The sequence below is a fragment of the Centrocercus urophasianus genome, unplaced genomic scaffold (genome assembly GCF_019232065.1).
Source record: "Centrocercus urophasianus isolate 14NV4802_14NV808 unplaced genomic scaffold, USGS_Curo_1.0 seq_28, whole genome shotgun sequence".
In the NCBI taxonomy this organism is placed as follows: Eukaryota; Metazoa; Chordata; class Aves; order Galliformes; family Phasianidae; genus Centrocercus; species Centrocercus urophasianus.
Window position 1 is genome coordinate 13,142,794 of NW_024884844.1, and position 16,132 is coordinate 13,158,925.

A 16,132-nucleotide genomic window follows, 5' to 3' on the forward strand; every position below is an offset into this window, starting at 1 on the left:
TCCTCGATGTTGCGGGCTCCAATGTGGTGGCCCAGCTGCTTGCGGTATGCTGTTTTGTACTGATACTAAATGAATGCAGAAACCACAGTGTTTTCAAGAAGTAATTTGAAGTTCTCTATTGTTAGAGTTGTTAATTTTTGAATTAAATGATATTTTGAAAGATATTATACATTCTGACTATATTTACAGCATTTATTTATTGAACATTTTACAGTAATTTCATTTCATTCAGAGATACATTATTTTTTCTTGTAAATTATTTTACTCAATGCAATTAACTTCACATAATAAAGAAGTAGACATTGCTGTGCAACCAAGAGACTTTTAGTCTCTTAAACCTCAGATCTGTCCATCTCTTAATCAGTCATCATTCACCAGTAATCTTTACCAGTTTCATGGCACACCACTATTTTCACTCAGACTCTTACTTCACTGGCGATGTCTCTGGATGCCTTCGCTGCCTTGACTGGTATGGCATCAGGAGGAAGATCATAGCCTTTCCTCCTCAGCTCTTCATATCCTAACTTGTAATGTTTCTGTTGGAGAAGAATTTAAAGTAATTGTTATTGAAATAATTGAAATTATTATTGAAATAATTGATAAAAGTAAAGTAATTAGAGTAAAGTAAATTAAAGCTGTGGAGTGTTTTCCAATATGGAAAAAAAGTAAGCTGATCTAACCCACACAGTACTACCTTTTTATTCCATCGATTACTAAAAACAAAGAATGAGATTTCAAATATGGTCTCATTCCATAGCTTACACAATGTATATTTTGTAACTGATAATATGAAATACATCAAACCAACTTTATTTTTTCCTGATTAACTCATCTGAGGGCAAAGCTGTATGAGAAATATAAGTCTGAGTAAATAATAGTCTTCTACTGAGGTGAATAATAGAGTCCCATGGCCTGCTGCACTCCATTTCAACGATAATTACTTATCTTCCAGACTTCTTAAGATACAACTGCTAATGTTTCTTTACTGTTTACATGTAGCTGATATTTGCTCCACTATACAAAGAATTTCATGTAAAGTAAGTAAATAATTCTAAGAAGATATAATTAGACTTCTATCAAAACAAGAATGACAGTCTTATTAAAAACTATTGAACTTATAACTATAATGTCAACACGATCCATAAGGATGAAAGAGAAAGCATCAAACTTGCCTTATCTTCTTGGTTTGCTTTTACAGCAATTTCACTTCCACCTTAGAATTCAGCAATTTGCTCAGTGTCCCAGTGCATAACAATTTTAACAGGTAGGCTAACAATCGTTAGATTGTTGAAACTGCTCCACTCCATTTTAAACTACAGCCACAAAGGGTAAATCCAAATTGCATAGAACAAACATTATAGAGACATACTTACATCACTTGTGTTGATTAAGTTTGATTTAGCCAACAAAATTTCAGGAGTATCAGGCATGATATGAACCTGAGTTTTGTCCTTGTCCCAAGCCTCTCTATACAGTATCTGAAGGGAGACATGAATAAAACTGGTTCATACGCATGGCAGCTTACCTTTTCTCTACAATAACACATCAGTGATGTGTGAACAAGAAGGAGTGACTTAACAATGCAAGATATTTAAGTAAAACAGTACATCAACTTCTTACTGAAATACCTTTTTCCCTTTTTTACATGCATGAAGGGTCAAGGAGACAGCATTATGTCAATAAACCAACATACTACAGTAAGGATTCTATTTGCAGTTGTTTCTGAATGAATTAGATAATAAAGACACAAATCTGCTGAATAAGACACCATTGAACAGTAAGGCACAGATTGCAAACACTGGATACCTGTATATTTTAATTGCATTCTGATAGGGCAATCTTTATAACAAATGTATACTAATTCATTTACTGGATCCAAAGCAACTTACATCACTTCTATTTCTGGCATTAGATTTTGCTAAGGTGATATTCATGGCATCTGGGATACTTGTGAACTTAATAGTATCTGGGTGCTGCCGGTACTTCTTTTCACTTAGTATTTCAGAAGCTTTCTTGTTCTTTTCAGACTCCAAAGATCCCAAAGGACTCCATCCAATGCCTCTGAGCCACTGCAGATCTGACTTGTACAGATTCTGGTAAGGAATAAATAAATAAATGAAAACCATAGTATAGAATCTTTCACTGCCCATGTATTAAACCGTATTAAGAGACTAACTGGTGTATTATCCTCAATTTGAACTCCAGTGCTGTCAAGAGTGAGTTATTAAAGATACTTTTCAACAAGTAGTTAATATTTTACATAAAATAAAGAAACCAAACTCAGAGAAGACTTACATCACTCTGCAGTTCGTAGACCCTCTTTGCTTGGGTGACATCATTTTGGTCTGGTAGACAAGTCCAGCGGTGTAACATGTGTTTGTAGTCTACATCACTAACCAATTCTTGACATTTCTTAGCCAGAAGGAAGCCTAACATATCCACAGGCATATTAAACTTTGTCTTCCACTTTTCAAAATCTTTCTTATACTCCCTCTCGCTCTGCATTTTAGCTACTTGCATAGACCACATCATCTTCGGATCATCCTGTAAGCTCCGGAATCCAATGTGATGTCCCTGCTGCTTGCGGTAACCCTCTTTGTACTTGTACTGAAATTATAAATATTGTATTATTGAAATGCAGTAAGAATCAGGCAGTGATAAAATGTATAAGGCAAATATATTCACTCAGTTCAATGCTCCTCATTACCAATGAAATAAGCAACTTGCTATGGCATCTCATGTAAAGACAGCAGCCCCTCAATTCATGTGCATCATTTGTATCTGTGAATGTTCTCTGGGAACAAACTGACTCCCCTGGAGAGGAAGAGTGCATGGCTCCAACAGTGGCCTCCTGTGCCACTGATGTATATAGTCACAGCCCAAAGGCTGTCACACTGCACTATTTTGATAACTAAAACAATCAGCTTAAGCATTGACCACGTGTCCAATGACTGATGAAATCTCCTCCATAAATACAGGAGTTGATATTAATATCAAGTTACGGAAAATAACAACAAGACGTGTCACCATATCTACTTCTGAGTTGTAAAGAGGATTTCCAAGTAGAGGCACTGGGACCAACTTCCTGATGCACTGAAGACATAACATCCAAAAGAAGCAGACAATTCAGTTCAAATTGCTCCTAACTTCCTATGACCAGCCACTTTATGGATGGACCACAATCTTTTTGAAGTGCCAAAATATAAGAATCATTCTTCTTAAAATGTTGTCTTCACTGACAAAAATGGACCAGGAATGTTTTTAAATGTTTTTATCAGCAAGTTTTTTGTTGTTGTTTTTTAAACTACAAGTCACTCTTTTACAGAGGGGTCCACATAAGAGTGCACTTCAGACAGAAATAAATGTTGCTTACGTCGCTTGCAATGTCCCTTGAAGCTTTGGCAGCTTTCACTGAAATGGCTTCAGGTGTGAGGTCATAGCCCTTCTTAATCATTTCCTCCCAGCCAAGCTTGTAATGTTTCTAAAATTGAGAACAACTTTGATTAAAAAGCCTCATTAATACACACGCCACCTTCTACTTAGATATTTATTTTGAAATGAAAGGGCACCTTGAAATTGGAAGTAGATTAATTTAACATTAGTTTGAAGTGTAAAAGAAAGCATTAAAAAGCTCTACCTGACTGTAGTTCGCCTTGTTCTGTTTTGCCTGTAGGATATCTGGTGTATCTGGCATCACGTGAACTTGAGTTTTATCCTTTTCCCAGGCCTGAGTATAAGCATGCTATTGAAAAAAGGACCATCAGATTATTAGTATAGGTGACAAAGGCCAGCTCTTACAGGGTTTTCACCCTTCTGTCTGCGCACTTTGATTACAGATGGGTAAAAAGCAGAAGATGTTAACTTAGATTTATTTTACTATGTGATGACTCAATCCAGAATCAGTGAAATCAGGATCCAGTCTTGCTTTCGTTGAGGCCTACCCACCAAGATTTAACATCAGTAATTGCCATGTAAGCATGAGAAAAATAGATGCTGGAGAGGTAGCAATGAAAAAAATGAGCAAAAGATTGATTTAATCAATACCTCTTAGCAGTAACTGAGTATTTCAATTCAGAAAAATTTTGAAAAAGGAGCCATCTTTCAGCAATAGTCATTTTTCCTTGGGGAAACATTGCTACATAAAAGTAGTGACAGAGATTTATACAAAGTTTATTAGTTATATACGAGTGTCTGACAAAATTCCCCATAAAAACTCACTTTATTCATTATATCTGCGTTGTGCTTTGCAAGAACCATATCCATGGCATCAGTGTCTTTTGTAAAAGAAAACGTGCTGGGATGCTGTCGGTATTTCCGGTCACTTGCAATTTCTGTAGCTTTCTTAGATTTCTCCACATCCAGAGAACCAGCAGGACTCCAACCAATACCTCTGAACCATTCATTGTAATCTTGTTTGTATTCATTCTGCCAGCCAGGAAACAAAAGCAAAGATTACAACTCATAAATAGCTCACACTAAATTATTCTTCTTTCCAAAACACTTAAAATGAGGAAAGAAGAAAACAGGCATAGATGTGAACGATAATGAGAAAAAAGAAAACAGAAACTTACATTACTTTGTATCTGATTCATGTTCCTGTACAATTCAAAACTCATTGCATCTGGCAGAAGCATATAGTGGTGTATCAGTCGTTTGTAGTTTGCATTGGTTACACGATCTTGTGCCTCCTTAGCTGCCATGATACTGAGTGCATCAGAAGGTGTTTGGTAATGAGTCTTGCTTGCCTCATAGGCCTTCTTGTATTCACGATCAGACTGCATCTTAGCCACTTGCATATAATGGACAAGTTTAGGATCATCCTGAAGGCTGCGGAAGCCTACAAGCTTTCCCTTGTCTTGCTCATAACCTAATTTGTATTTATACTGTGCAGAGAACAGAGACAGAGATTTTAGTCCTACTTTCATTTGTTTAACAAGCAATATCTACCTTCTAAGGAAAAAAAAAATTAGAATTTTCACATTATTAAACAAATACTAAGAATATGGAGGTGGTAGTTCTGTCTGCTTCTCGTCACAGTGCTTAACAAGCATCAAAATTCTATGAGGGCCCCATCAAATCCAGTATTCATATAACATTTTCTTGAGAAACGCAATTTCCATAAGCTACTTTACTCTGCTTTTGCATGGGGTTCAATGTAACTCGGGATGCACTTGCTTTCTAACCTCATCATAAATGGTACAACGAGAATATGAAGCAGACTGGCAAAAACCCAAACCAACACAGTAGATCTGAAGGTAGTCCTTTGGAAAACATGAACTTGTTCTTTCTACACTAGAGCTTAGAGATAACCTTACTAGCTCTAAGATGAACTATCACAAGCACTAGAAAGCAGGATGCCTCAGCCCACACTGCTCTCTGTCATTATGTTTGTACTATTACCACTATTCAGCTTGAGTAACGATCTTAGTGATAGCCTGAGCCACGATCAGAACACTTGAATTTGTATCTAAAGACTGGACATAAACCAACAGATCAGTATGGCACTTCCATGAAGTTAATTTGCTCAAATGAATCATGATTTCAAGATACACAGGATCTTTTTGCATTTGTTTAATTTATAAAACCATTGGGTTGATTTCTTAAATCCTTCCTCAATCTCTAACCAGCTCTGGACCATGGACTTCACAGACCAAACATCAGTTCCATTTTCCTTAACTACTCAATACCTGATGAGAACTGAGGGACTGTACAGCCCTCACACTTAGAGCAGTGGTGGAGCAAATTGATTTTTCAGTGGCTGCTCCATCTCATATGTCGCCAAAAAAGACAGAAGGCTAAAAAAATAATGTGTCCTTAGGCCCTTATTTCACTGCTCTCCCAGGCTGGTTTTACCACAGAAAACCCTTGTCACTGATACACAAAGGATTTCAGGATGGTCACGATTCCAGAAACTTGTATTCTCTGCATTCAGTTTAAAGATGAAACTTAATAAGGCTATCACTAAAAGAACATCCCAGAAGCAAGAGTAATTCAAGGCTATATTTGTTCTTTTCCAATTCTTGCAAGACTAACATGTGTATACCTTTCTCCTGAGAGTCTTCCATGCATCTCCTTACCCTCCTAATGGAGAATTTGTACTTTAACCATGCTAGGAAATGCATTAAAATATATCAGAATTATTACAAACAAGAGAATAAACAGCCTTCATAGAACTGGCATATTGAGTTGTGCCAAGAAAATGAAATTGATTGTTGTTTTTTTTTTCCAGAACTTACATCACTAGCAATGTCCCTAGAAGCTTTGGCAGCTTTAATAGGGATAGCATCAGATCTGAGATCGTACCCCTTCTTTCTGGCTTCTTCAAAAGAATGTCTATACATTTTCTGTGAAAGGAAAGAAAAGACATCCCTTAAAACTGCAAAATACAAAACATGTACTTAAAAAGAAGTCACACTGTATACATTTTATATGTCAGCCTGAGACACAGACTATACATATGTTCAATATTCTTTGAAAAGCTATTTAAGCCATTCAGGCACACAAAAACATGGATTCACCTTCAAAATTAACTCCAGTCCTTAAATTTACCAATGAATGCACCTGAACTGCACTACAACCAGTAAAAGTACCTAAAACAAAAGAGCAAAAATCTGCATTTCTTTCACATGTGCACAAAAACTGGTGAAAATTTGCATCTAAAAATGAGATTATTTATTCATATGCAAATAAAGATGTGTACAATTACAATTTTTATTTAGCATATGCAGATTTAGCAAACAGCTACTGAGAAATGGTCTATGATGCTACATAAAGAGTAAGTTCAACCTCCCAGAAAGAACTCTGAATCCACTACATAACGCTGTGTATTAGAAAATAAAATAATAAATACAGAAACAACATGAATGGTGCTCAAACTGTATTATCTTGTTAATGATTATTATATTTTAACGACCTACATGAATGCTACATAACCTGTCCATAAATACTATTGCTTTTTCTTGACAGCTTTTGGTATTTAATTTCAGGGAAGGACAGTGAGAAAAGGAAAACAGCATATTGTAGAACCAACACAGGTTAACAAGGACAGTATTACAGAAACTTTCCTATGCTGTTACTTATTTCTAATTAAAAAAAAAAAAAAAAAAGAGCAACTTTTTACAGACAGTACTCACATCACTTATATTAAATGCATTAGCTTTCGCTAAAGCAAACTGTGGAATATCTGGTGTTATGTGAACCTTCTTCTTATCCTCTTCCCATGCTTGTTTGTATTGGTGCTAGAAGAAAAAAGCAAAAATCACCTGTTTACCAAAAAATTTTAACTGTAACTATTTTTAAGTATCACCTTTCTCTACAGTAATGCAATTGTTAGTTTAGTAAGACCACCCACATTTTTTTTCACCTAGCTCTTACAAAGATAACTGTGCAAGATTGCAATAGAAGTTGAAGAAATACCAATCTTGTTACAATATTTTACTGCTTGTCTCTCGTCCAGCAGTGTGTTCAAGCACATTCAACAGACAACAATAGCTATCAACGTCACGTCAGAAGGTATAAAAAGAAGTGTTAAAAGGATAAGCTAATAACCTTCCAAGCAAGGTGGCTAACAGCCTATCTCATATAAAATAAGCATCAATTGATGGAGAAATCCTCCTTTTCTTAGAAGAAGTAAAATGTAAAGAAAAGGCACCTAAAACTCAGGTGATCCCTCCAAACACAGTGCACATGAACACGAGACACCTCTAAAGGACAGCAGTGGATTCTGTCAGTTCAGCAGAAGAATCAGAAAATCAGTATCTCAATATATAGTGTTATATCAACATAACACTATTGTTTAACCAGCAATTCCACAGTGATATAATAGGCATCGGATAATACAGACTGTACAGACCATATGTTTAAAAGTTTAAATGCTGTTTTCAAAAGGGACTCACCAATATTTTCAGCCCATAACCTTAAACTATTAGAAGTCTACAATCTGTAATGCTGAGTAGACCTTATGAAGAAATTATCAGGGTTTTGCTGCGTGTTAAGATACAGTCTGGCTCTATTAAGATGAAATACAGTGACGGTCAAGCGTTTCCATTAGCTGCCCAAGCTGACAAATGCAGAAGTTATTAACCCAAAAGACTACATCAGGTATAACTGATACCTCATTTCTGAAAACTTAAAGAAGTTGTGATGAACATTTCCTCACCTCATCCATGATTTTAGCGTTATGTAAAGCTAAGGCCATATTCATGGAATCCACAGGAACAGAATACTTCAACTTGTCTGGATGCTGACGGTATTTCTTTTCACTAAGAATTTCCGTGGCTTTCTTGTTCTTCTCAGCCTCCAGAGAGCCCAGTGGCATCCATCCAACACCCTTCATACTTTCATCATAGTCTGCTCTGTATTGATTCTGGAAGCAGAAGAAAGTAATTAGATGCACATGTATGTCTGAAGATGTTGACACATCTTCCTGTATTTAATGTATAATGGATTTTCAATGCACTTATTTTAAGAAGAATCAAACGGTATCAAGATACATCCAGTGTCTTTTCAGGAGTTCTTTTTTTTTTTTTTTTTAAAGTACTATCTGTACTTTATCATACCACTTGTAAAGTGCATTTATAATAAAATAATAATAATATATTTTATATATATATGTGTATATATATGTGTATATATGTGCGTGTGTGTGTGTGCGTGTGTGAATCTTCTCTAGAGTCTAAAGTGAAGCTTCTCATTGCCTTGGCCTGTAGAAAAGGACAGCTGCTGAGGAGTGGTAGGATGTATAAGCAGCTTGCATCCATTTCACTCTATAAACATAATTATCTCTGAGCCTGAATTCTTTTAATGATAAATGTAATTCAATATTTCAGAGTCTTCAAAACATACCATAGCTATCATTGTTGGAGGTCTCATTTTATTTACAACATTTTAGCATTTAACTGAACTATTTTCACTAAGAAAAATCTTCTATTTATCTTACCATATTCTCTCATAAACTAAACATCATTGTACTGGCAAAGCAAAGGCTGAAGAGTCTCTCACTTACATTGCTTTGTATCTGCATCATGTTTTTGGCTAATTCAAGACTCATAGCATCAGGTAAAACATTGTAGATATGGATCAAGTTTTTGTAGTTTGTATTTGTAGCCACTTCCTGTGCTTTCTTGGCTGCCACAACGCTGAGCATGTCAACTGGAGTATGGAAGTTAGTCTTTGCCTTCTCGTAATCTTTCTTGTATTCACGATCAGATTGCATCTTAGCCACCTGCATGAAGTGCACCAGCTTGGGGTCGTCCTCAAGGCTGCGGAAGCCAATATGTTTTCCTTTTGCTTTTTCGTAGGCTAGTTTGTATTTATACTGAGAGCAGGAAAGAGAAACAGTGACAAAAGAAGAAAAAAAAAAAGTACATTATTAGGAGAGCAAGTACTGCAAAGGCTTATCACAGTAAACATGCAACTGAAGCCATATTTGGGTATAACAGGGCAAAGTTCTGACTGGTTCTGAGAAGATTCCGAATGCTGCTGACAAACACACTTACATCACTGGCAATGTCCTGGGAAGTTTTGGCTGCTTTTATTGGAATAGCATCAGGACGCATGTCATAACCTTTCTTCTTGTCTTCCTCCCATCCAGCTTTGTATAGTTTCTAATTTAAAACAGAAAAGAGAACACGTACTCTATTAGGAAGGCAGAAGTACTGAAGTACTCCTCAATATTTTCCAAAAAAACCTAAGAATTACACCAATTTTTTATCTATGCAACAGACATTGAATGTCCTCACTGAACACAGCAACTTACATTACTCATTGTGATCTGGTTCACTCTAGACTGCAGAATTTCTGGAGTATCTGGCATAACATGAATGCTGGTCTTCTCTTTATTCCATTTATCAGTGTAGAGCCTCTGCAATTACAAAGACATACCACTGAAATTACACTTACAAAATACAAGCTTGCTTCTGTTTTGCTTGAGTGCAGTAAATAATATTTTACAGTACAAAGTCGCATAAGCACTAAAGATAACAAACAACTGCAGGGTGCCAACATTATATTCCTCATCTTCCTTTAGTATTTCATTTGAGAAACTTGAAAAGTACCTTTTGATAACTCCTAAATATTTAAACTGAACATTTTAAGTCTGCAGCCTTCCCTTCTTTATGTATATCCTTAAATGCAAAGCACAGGTGGTTCTTTTTCCACGCACTCTCTTTCCACAGCAAACGAAGAATAAGTTCCAGTGGTGTTTGAGATAATTAGAAACAAACTTAAACAATTCCCAGTTTCTTACTGATGCTTGCAAAAGCAGACAGAATTTTACAGGATTTGGTTCAGCTCACTATTAACACTACTTTCTGTAGAAAAAGAGCAAAGGTTACCAAAGCACTAAAAATCTGCACAGGACAGTTTTGATCATAGGCACAGAAGTGAAATATTTAATCTTTATGAACTTGAAATGAAACTCTCTTAATTATGCTTACAGTCTGAGGCTTCTATTAACTCTTAGTGTCCAATGTTGACCAACAATACCAGTTTACCCACCGGAAATTCTTACAAGCTCCGTGGGAATGCAACTGTTGCACATTTTGCAAGATGAAGAACCATGGCTTAGCTGTGACCACCTGAACAAGTTCTCACCTTATTCATAGTCTTGGCATTTTGTTTAGCTAGCACTTGCTCCATTGCATCCAGTGGAATGGAGTACTTCAGCTTGTCGGGGGGCTGGCGATATTTCTTTTCGCTGAGAATATCTGAAGCTTTTTTGGCCTTTTCTACATCCAAGGATTGAATCGGCAGCCAGCCAACTCCTCTCAGCCAGTTATTAAAGTCTGCTTTGTACACGTTCTTTTAAGAAATAAACAAGGCAAAACAGCGAGATGAGGGAAATCAGAATGCCCATACATACAGAAAATAAACCAACACAAACAGATGAGGCCTTAAACCTCCTCCTGGCCATTCATTTTTAAGTAGAGTCTACACAAGCTTGCCAAAACCACTGATGTTTTCCAACTGCTCAGCAAAACACTAAAAATCATTAGGGATGAAGAAACTATTTTCACTAACCCAACATTCAGAACTCACACTACGTAACAGATGCACAGACTTTCACACAAACTTTGAGCAGTAAATATGAAAAACTGACAAAAACAAACCCAGTTTTTTTAATGACACTCTTGGTTAATCAGCTCAGTTCACAGTGGAACTAATTCACTGTGAATCTTTTTCTAAAGCTTCTGCTTGGTGGCCTGGTTCTATGCCTCCTGAAGAGACACTGTTTCTATTTAAACATACTTTATAAAGTGGCTTTTATAGCAGATAAAGGTATGAAAATGCTGAAAAAAAGTGGAACAATGTTAGAAATATGAGGGAGTTGATCAGATCTGCATCAGTGAAAAAGAATACAAAGGATCTGTCTCAGGACATTAATTTGCTGAGCAGTCAAATACATGGAGACACAAAGAAAGTTATCTAAGTTCCCTAGAACTTATCAACTGCACATACTTACAACAACCTCTGGAAAATATCCAGCTCAAGACCAGATCTCAATCTACCCTTAATCCGATATACCGTTAATCTCATTTTCTAGCCTTGAAAGGTTAACACTGTGACACAGTAATACTGAACAGAAAAAAGTGAGCTGCTTAACCATTACATACATCACTCTGAAGCTGCATCACGTTTCTTGATAGCTCCAGATTCACAGAATCAGGCAAGAGAGTATAATGGTGAATGAGCTGTTTATAGCCCATGTTTGTAACGGCCTCCTGAGCTTTCTTGGCAGCTGTCACACTGAACATATCCAGGGGAGTGTGATATTTGGTCTTGGTCACTTCATAATCCTTCTTGTATTCACGCTCTGATTGCATTTTGGCCACGTTCATGTAATGAACAAGTTTGGGATCATCCTGCAGGCTGCGGTACCCAACCTGTTTGCCTTTATCTTTCTCGTACGATTCCTTGTACTTGAACTAGAGACAAAGCAAAAGAAATCTTTATCTACTTTGGAAATACAAAACATACAATTGATAACTTTAAGACACTGAAATTCAAACAGAATTCATTTCCAGCCTTTTACAGAAGTTAGTAAATTTATTCCTGTGTTTCAAATCTCCTTTCACAGCTTGCTTCAGATGGCACACCAAACTTTCACGTGGCCAAATGACTGAAGCTGCCTGAGAAGAGCCACATATCTGTACAGTTCATGAATGTCAGACAAGTGGATGTACAGGTCTTCACACGTACAGGTCTGTTCAAATGGCAGCTAAGAACACAGCTCTGATAAGCTGTCACACAGAAACTAGCAAAGAAGCTGGTGGACTTTAAGGGTATTTAACACAGCCCCAGCTCACCAGCAGTCACATTAAAACATAACTCCAAAGAAATACCTTTTTTTCTTCAGGTTCACACGAACACCTGAATTTTCTTGTACCATCAGAATTTCAACACCCAGTGTCAAGTGTTTATACATCATTACATGTACATAGCACATGCTCTGTAGCATGATGTGCTCCAGAAAGAAGGCAACAGACTTTTGCACTCCCCTTATGCAAAACATACTTACATCACTTGCAATATTTCGAGATGCTTTAGCAGCAATAATAGGAATGGCATCTGGTTTCAGATCGTATCCTTTGGCAATGGTTTTTTTCCAGTCTGCTTTGTAGTTAGCCTTATGGGAAAAAATAGGTAAGTCAGGAGTGTCACAGTAAGAAATATTAACATGTCTAAGTCTTAATTTTTATTGTATTAATGGTGATCAAAACATCAGTCTGCGCAATTGCAAGGAGAAATGCTAACCTCTACACAACCTGCAGCTGTATCACGACAAATTTACTACAACCATAGTTCAAGACAATCAGTTTAATGCATGTAACTAAATCCTTAACTCAGTTTTTTTTCAGTTTCCATACAGAACAACTCAATCAGCAGAACTTTTGCCCCTTGTAACTTTTTCACTTCCTTTTTGACTTCACTGAACCTTCAGGCAATTTTTTTTTCCTATGAGCTTCGAAATCAAGACCTCTGGTTTGAAGGAAGCAGCCTGGCTGATTTCTAATTAGGGGTTAGAATCTGGACAGACTAACAATATTCCATGGCTTTTCAAAGGATGGAATGAAAGGATACATCTATTTCTAATTTTAACTCCTGGAGGCCTGATAACGCCACCAAAAGATGTATCATCAGAATGGTAATAAAACTATCAGTGGAGATCCTTACATTCTTGGACAGATGCAAAACAGGAGTGGAAAGCAGTCAGACTGAGAGCTGAACAACAGGAAAAAAGCATTACTTCTTTATATTTCTCATATTTCCTTTGAAAGCTCAGCAGCAGGAGGCAAAGCACACAGAGAAGCTGCACTGCTTTCCTCTGCAACACGTTTTGTACAACAGTGAGGAACGTTAGCTTCCAAACCCATATGCATTTGAATAATAAAAGTCATGACCTTATCCTCAGTCAGGCTCTCCCACCAGTCTGCCAACAGATCACCAAAATGCCTGAAATGCCTTCATGTTCAGCAGTGCTCAAAGACACAACTAAACATTTGCTTAACAGGTGTAAAACCCATTGACTTCTACAAGTAGTGGCTCACCTGAACAGAGAGCTTGCACATTTCTGTATTCAGTATCATAGCATGAAGATACAAAAGGTCATTTTTCTATTAAGAAATGATGAATTTATTACTGAATGCACTATTGGTTGCATACTCACATCACTTAAATTGAAGGCGTTGACCCTTGCTTGAATAAACTGAGGGACATCAGGATCAAGCTTGTATTTGTGCTTTACTTTTTCACCCTCTTGCTTATATGCTACCTGCACAGCAAAACAAACAAACCTCTGTTAATAAGAACACAGCAAGTAATATTAGTATTAACAAAGAGACAAAACAACTGCCCTTAATTCCTACCAACAAATTACAATTTTACTATTTGTACATTTTTTAAACTCTACAGTTTCTAAGATGGAACATCAGATAGAAGAATCATAAACCCATGGTAAGAAATCAAACCTCCATTTGCATCAGTAACAAACAATACTTACATCACTCAGTTGCTTGGTGTTGTGCTGAGCTAAAACCATTGTCACTGAGTCTGGCACACTGGTAAACTTGATGGTGTCCGGGTGCTGACGGTACCTCTTCTCATTTAATGCATCTCCAGCCTTTTTAGCTGTTTCCACATCCAGAGAGCCAAGAGGACTCCATCCAATACCCTTGAACCAACTGTTATAGTCTTGTTTGTATACATTCTGAAGGACAGAAAGACAACATGAACCAAGATTATCCCACGGAACTGTTTAAGCAATAGTCACAGAGCCTCACTCCTATGTTCTACATTAGCAGGAATATCTTATAAATTCTGAAAGGGAATAACAAATTATTATTATTTTTTTTCATTTCTGTCATTTCATAAGTAAGAAAGTAAGCTACTGTATTTTTTCCTCCTCATTTATTTCTTATAAACATTAACAACTTTCAGTATTTACTAAGCTTCTTTTCTCCTACCCTTGTGAAAAATTTCACCAATGTCCAATCATTAATAACTTCTAAACTAAAATAAGGTGTTCACTGACCACAGTTCAATTTGGTCTGTGTTCCAGCAGTCTTTATCAGAGCTGGTCTTTTACACAAAGGTCCATAGAGCAGAGACTTAATTTTTTTTTCCTCCTATAATTCCTTCTCCAGTGAAATATGCAGAATTTACATCTAGAGGCTTCAAGTGAAAAAATCTACCCAGGCTACAATTAAGCAGGTAATACACAAAGTATCAATATTGACATTGAGATACAGTCAGCAAACAGCCTGAATGCAAGGATATTACAGACATTTCTAAACTCCTTCCATGGTCTAAATTCAAGAGCAGCCATTCTTCACAGAAATAGAGAGAGAGGGAAACTCCACAGCATCCAAACAACTGCAGAGTGCAACCTGGTATGCTCAATCATTTCAAACTCTCTATCTGCAAGAACCAAGACAGTCCTGCAAGAAATCTCCTATGCTACAGATCTCCAGAGGAGGTATCCCTGGTATCCCTAATGCAACCAATAGCTAGTTTGTTCCCTCCATCATGCTATTGGCTTGCAGTCCACCTATGCTACCACATCTGTCTCACGCAAAGACATAACAGGGAAACTTGAAAGTCTTAAAGAATAAAACCAAATTATGTTAGTTGCAAAATAAAAGCTCTCTGAAAAAAAATTAAAAAGAAAATAAATTCATTTGCATGCCATATTCCAAAAAGCTGCTCTTCAGAGGCATGCCACCATCAGAATCCTTTTGAGTGCGACTCACCTGGAACGTGGTACTTCTAAATTCCACCAGCTGATACTTAAAGCTTCTAATGCTGGTCCCCAGTACATAATGAAAACAAACCATTCCCATACAGTGATGGCAAATTTCACTGAATAAAAATACCTATTTTATGTTTATTTGTGCAGGAAAACATCAGTGAGACAGCAGCCACTGAAATACTTACATTGCTCTGAATTTGCATCATGTTCTTTGCAAGCTCAACATCCATAGCATCTGGCAGATACGTGTAGTGATGGATCAGATTTTTGTAGTGGGCAGTGGAAGCTACGTCCTGAGACTTTTTTGCAGCCTGGATACTGAATGTGTCAGGAGGTGTGTGATAGACAGTCTTGCTCTTCTCATAGTCCTTCTTATATTCACGATCAGACTGAATCTTTGCAACATGCATGTAGTGAACGAGCTTGGGGTCATCCTGCAGGCTTCTGAAACCAACCTGTTTTCCTTTAGCCTTTTCATATGCTTCTTTGTATTTATACTAGAGTCAGAGAAAAAGAGATCAAATATATTGTCACATAGCTACTGATGTCTAAACTTAAAAAAGAGAGAAGAAATCTGTTATGACTTTCATTGAGAAGGAAAAATGCGACCTGTTCAGGAACATTAGCCTAAATAGCATACCCAACAATACCAGCTTCTCTTTTTCCACCATCTAAGGCTATGCACAACAGGTTATACACGTAACAATGATTCACCAGCCACAGCTTTCCTTGAAAGGAAGTGAAATCGTTTCCTTAAAATTACTGTGCTGACAGGTGCATGAAAAACATTAAAACAATTGAGACAATCCATCTCTATCACTTGAATAGCAAAAAGAGCACAACTGAGAAGCTTCCTCTCCTTAACCGAAAGCACCGAATCATAAT

At 36.9% G+C, this 16,132-nt stretch overlaps 1 protein-coding gene across 1 annotated transcript in view; it reads right to left on the minus strand.

Moving 5' to 3' along the window:
• Positions 1-16,132, minus strand: part of NEB (nebulin) — a 102,255-nt gene that overhangs the window by 67,506 nt on the left and 18,617 nt on the right. The window contains exons 19-39 of the mRNA XM_042827044.1: positions 15,433-15,744; positions 14,000-14,206; positions 13,667-13,771; positions 12,518-12,625; positions 11,613-11,924; positions 10,594-10,800; positions 9,758-9,862; positions 9,498-9,605; positions 9,005-9,316; positions 8,159-8,365; positions 7,134-7,238; positions 6,237-6,344; positions 4,572-4,883; positions 4,219-4,425; positions 3,638-3,742; positions 3,374-3,481; positions 2,296-2,607; positions 1,890-2,093; positions 1,374-1,478; positions 429-536; positions 1-65 (exon numbers count right to left, since the gene is read on the minus strand). The exon at positions 1-65 is cut by the window's left edge and continues 67 nt beyond it. Coding sequence (XP_042682978.1) covers positions 1-65; positions 429-536; positions 1,374-1,478; positions 1,890-2,093; positions 2,296-2,607; positions 3,374-3,481; positions 3,638-3,742; positions 4,219-4,425; positions 4,572-4,883; positions 6,237-6,344; positions 7,134-7,238; positions 8,159-8,365; positions 9,005-9,316; positions 9,498-9,605; positions 9,758-9,862; positions 10,594-10,800; positions 11,613-11,924; positions 12,518-12,625; positions 13,667-13,771; positions 14,000-14,206; positions 15,433-15,744 — 3,722 coding nt within the window. The remainder of the gene's footprint in view (positions 66-428; positions 537-1,373; positions 1,479-1,889; positions 2,094-2,295; positions 2,608-3,373; positions 3,482-3,637; positions 3,743-4,218; positions 4,426-4,571; positions 4,884-6,236; positions 6,345-7,133; positions 7,239-8,158; positions 8,366-9,004; positions 9,317-9,497; positions 9,606-9,757; positions 9,863-10,593; positions 10,801-11,612; positions 11,925-12,517; positions 12,626-13,666; positions 13,772-13,999; positions 14,207-15,432; positions 15,745-16,132) is intronic.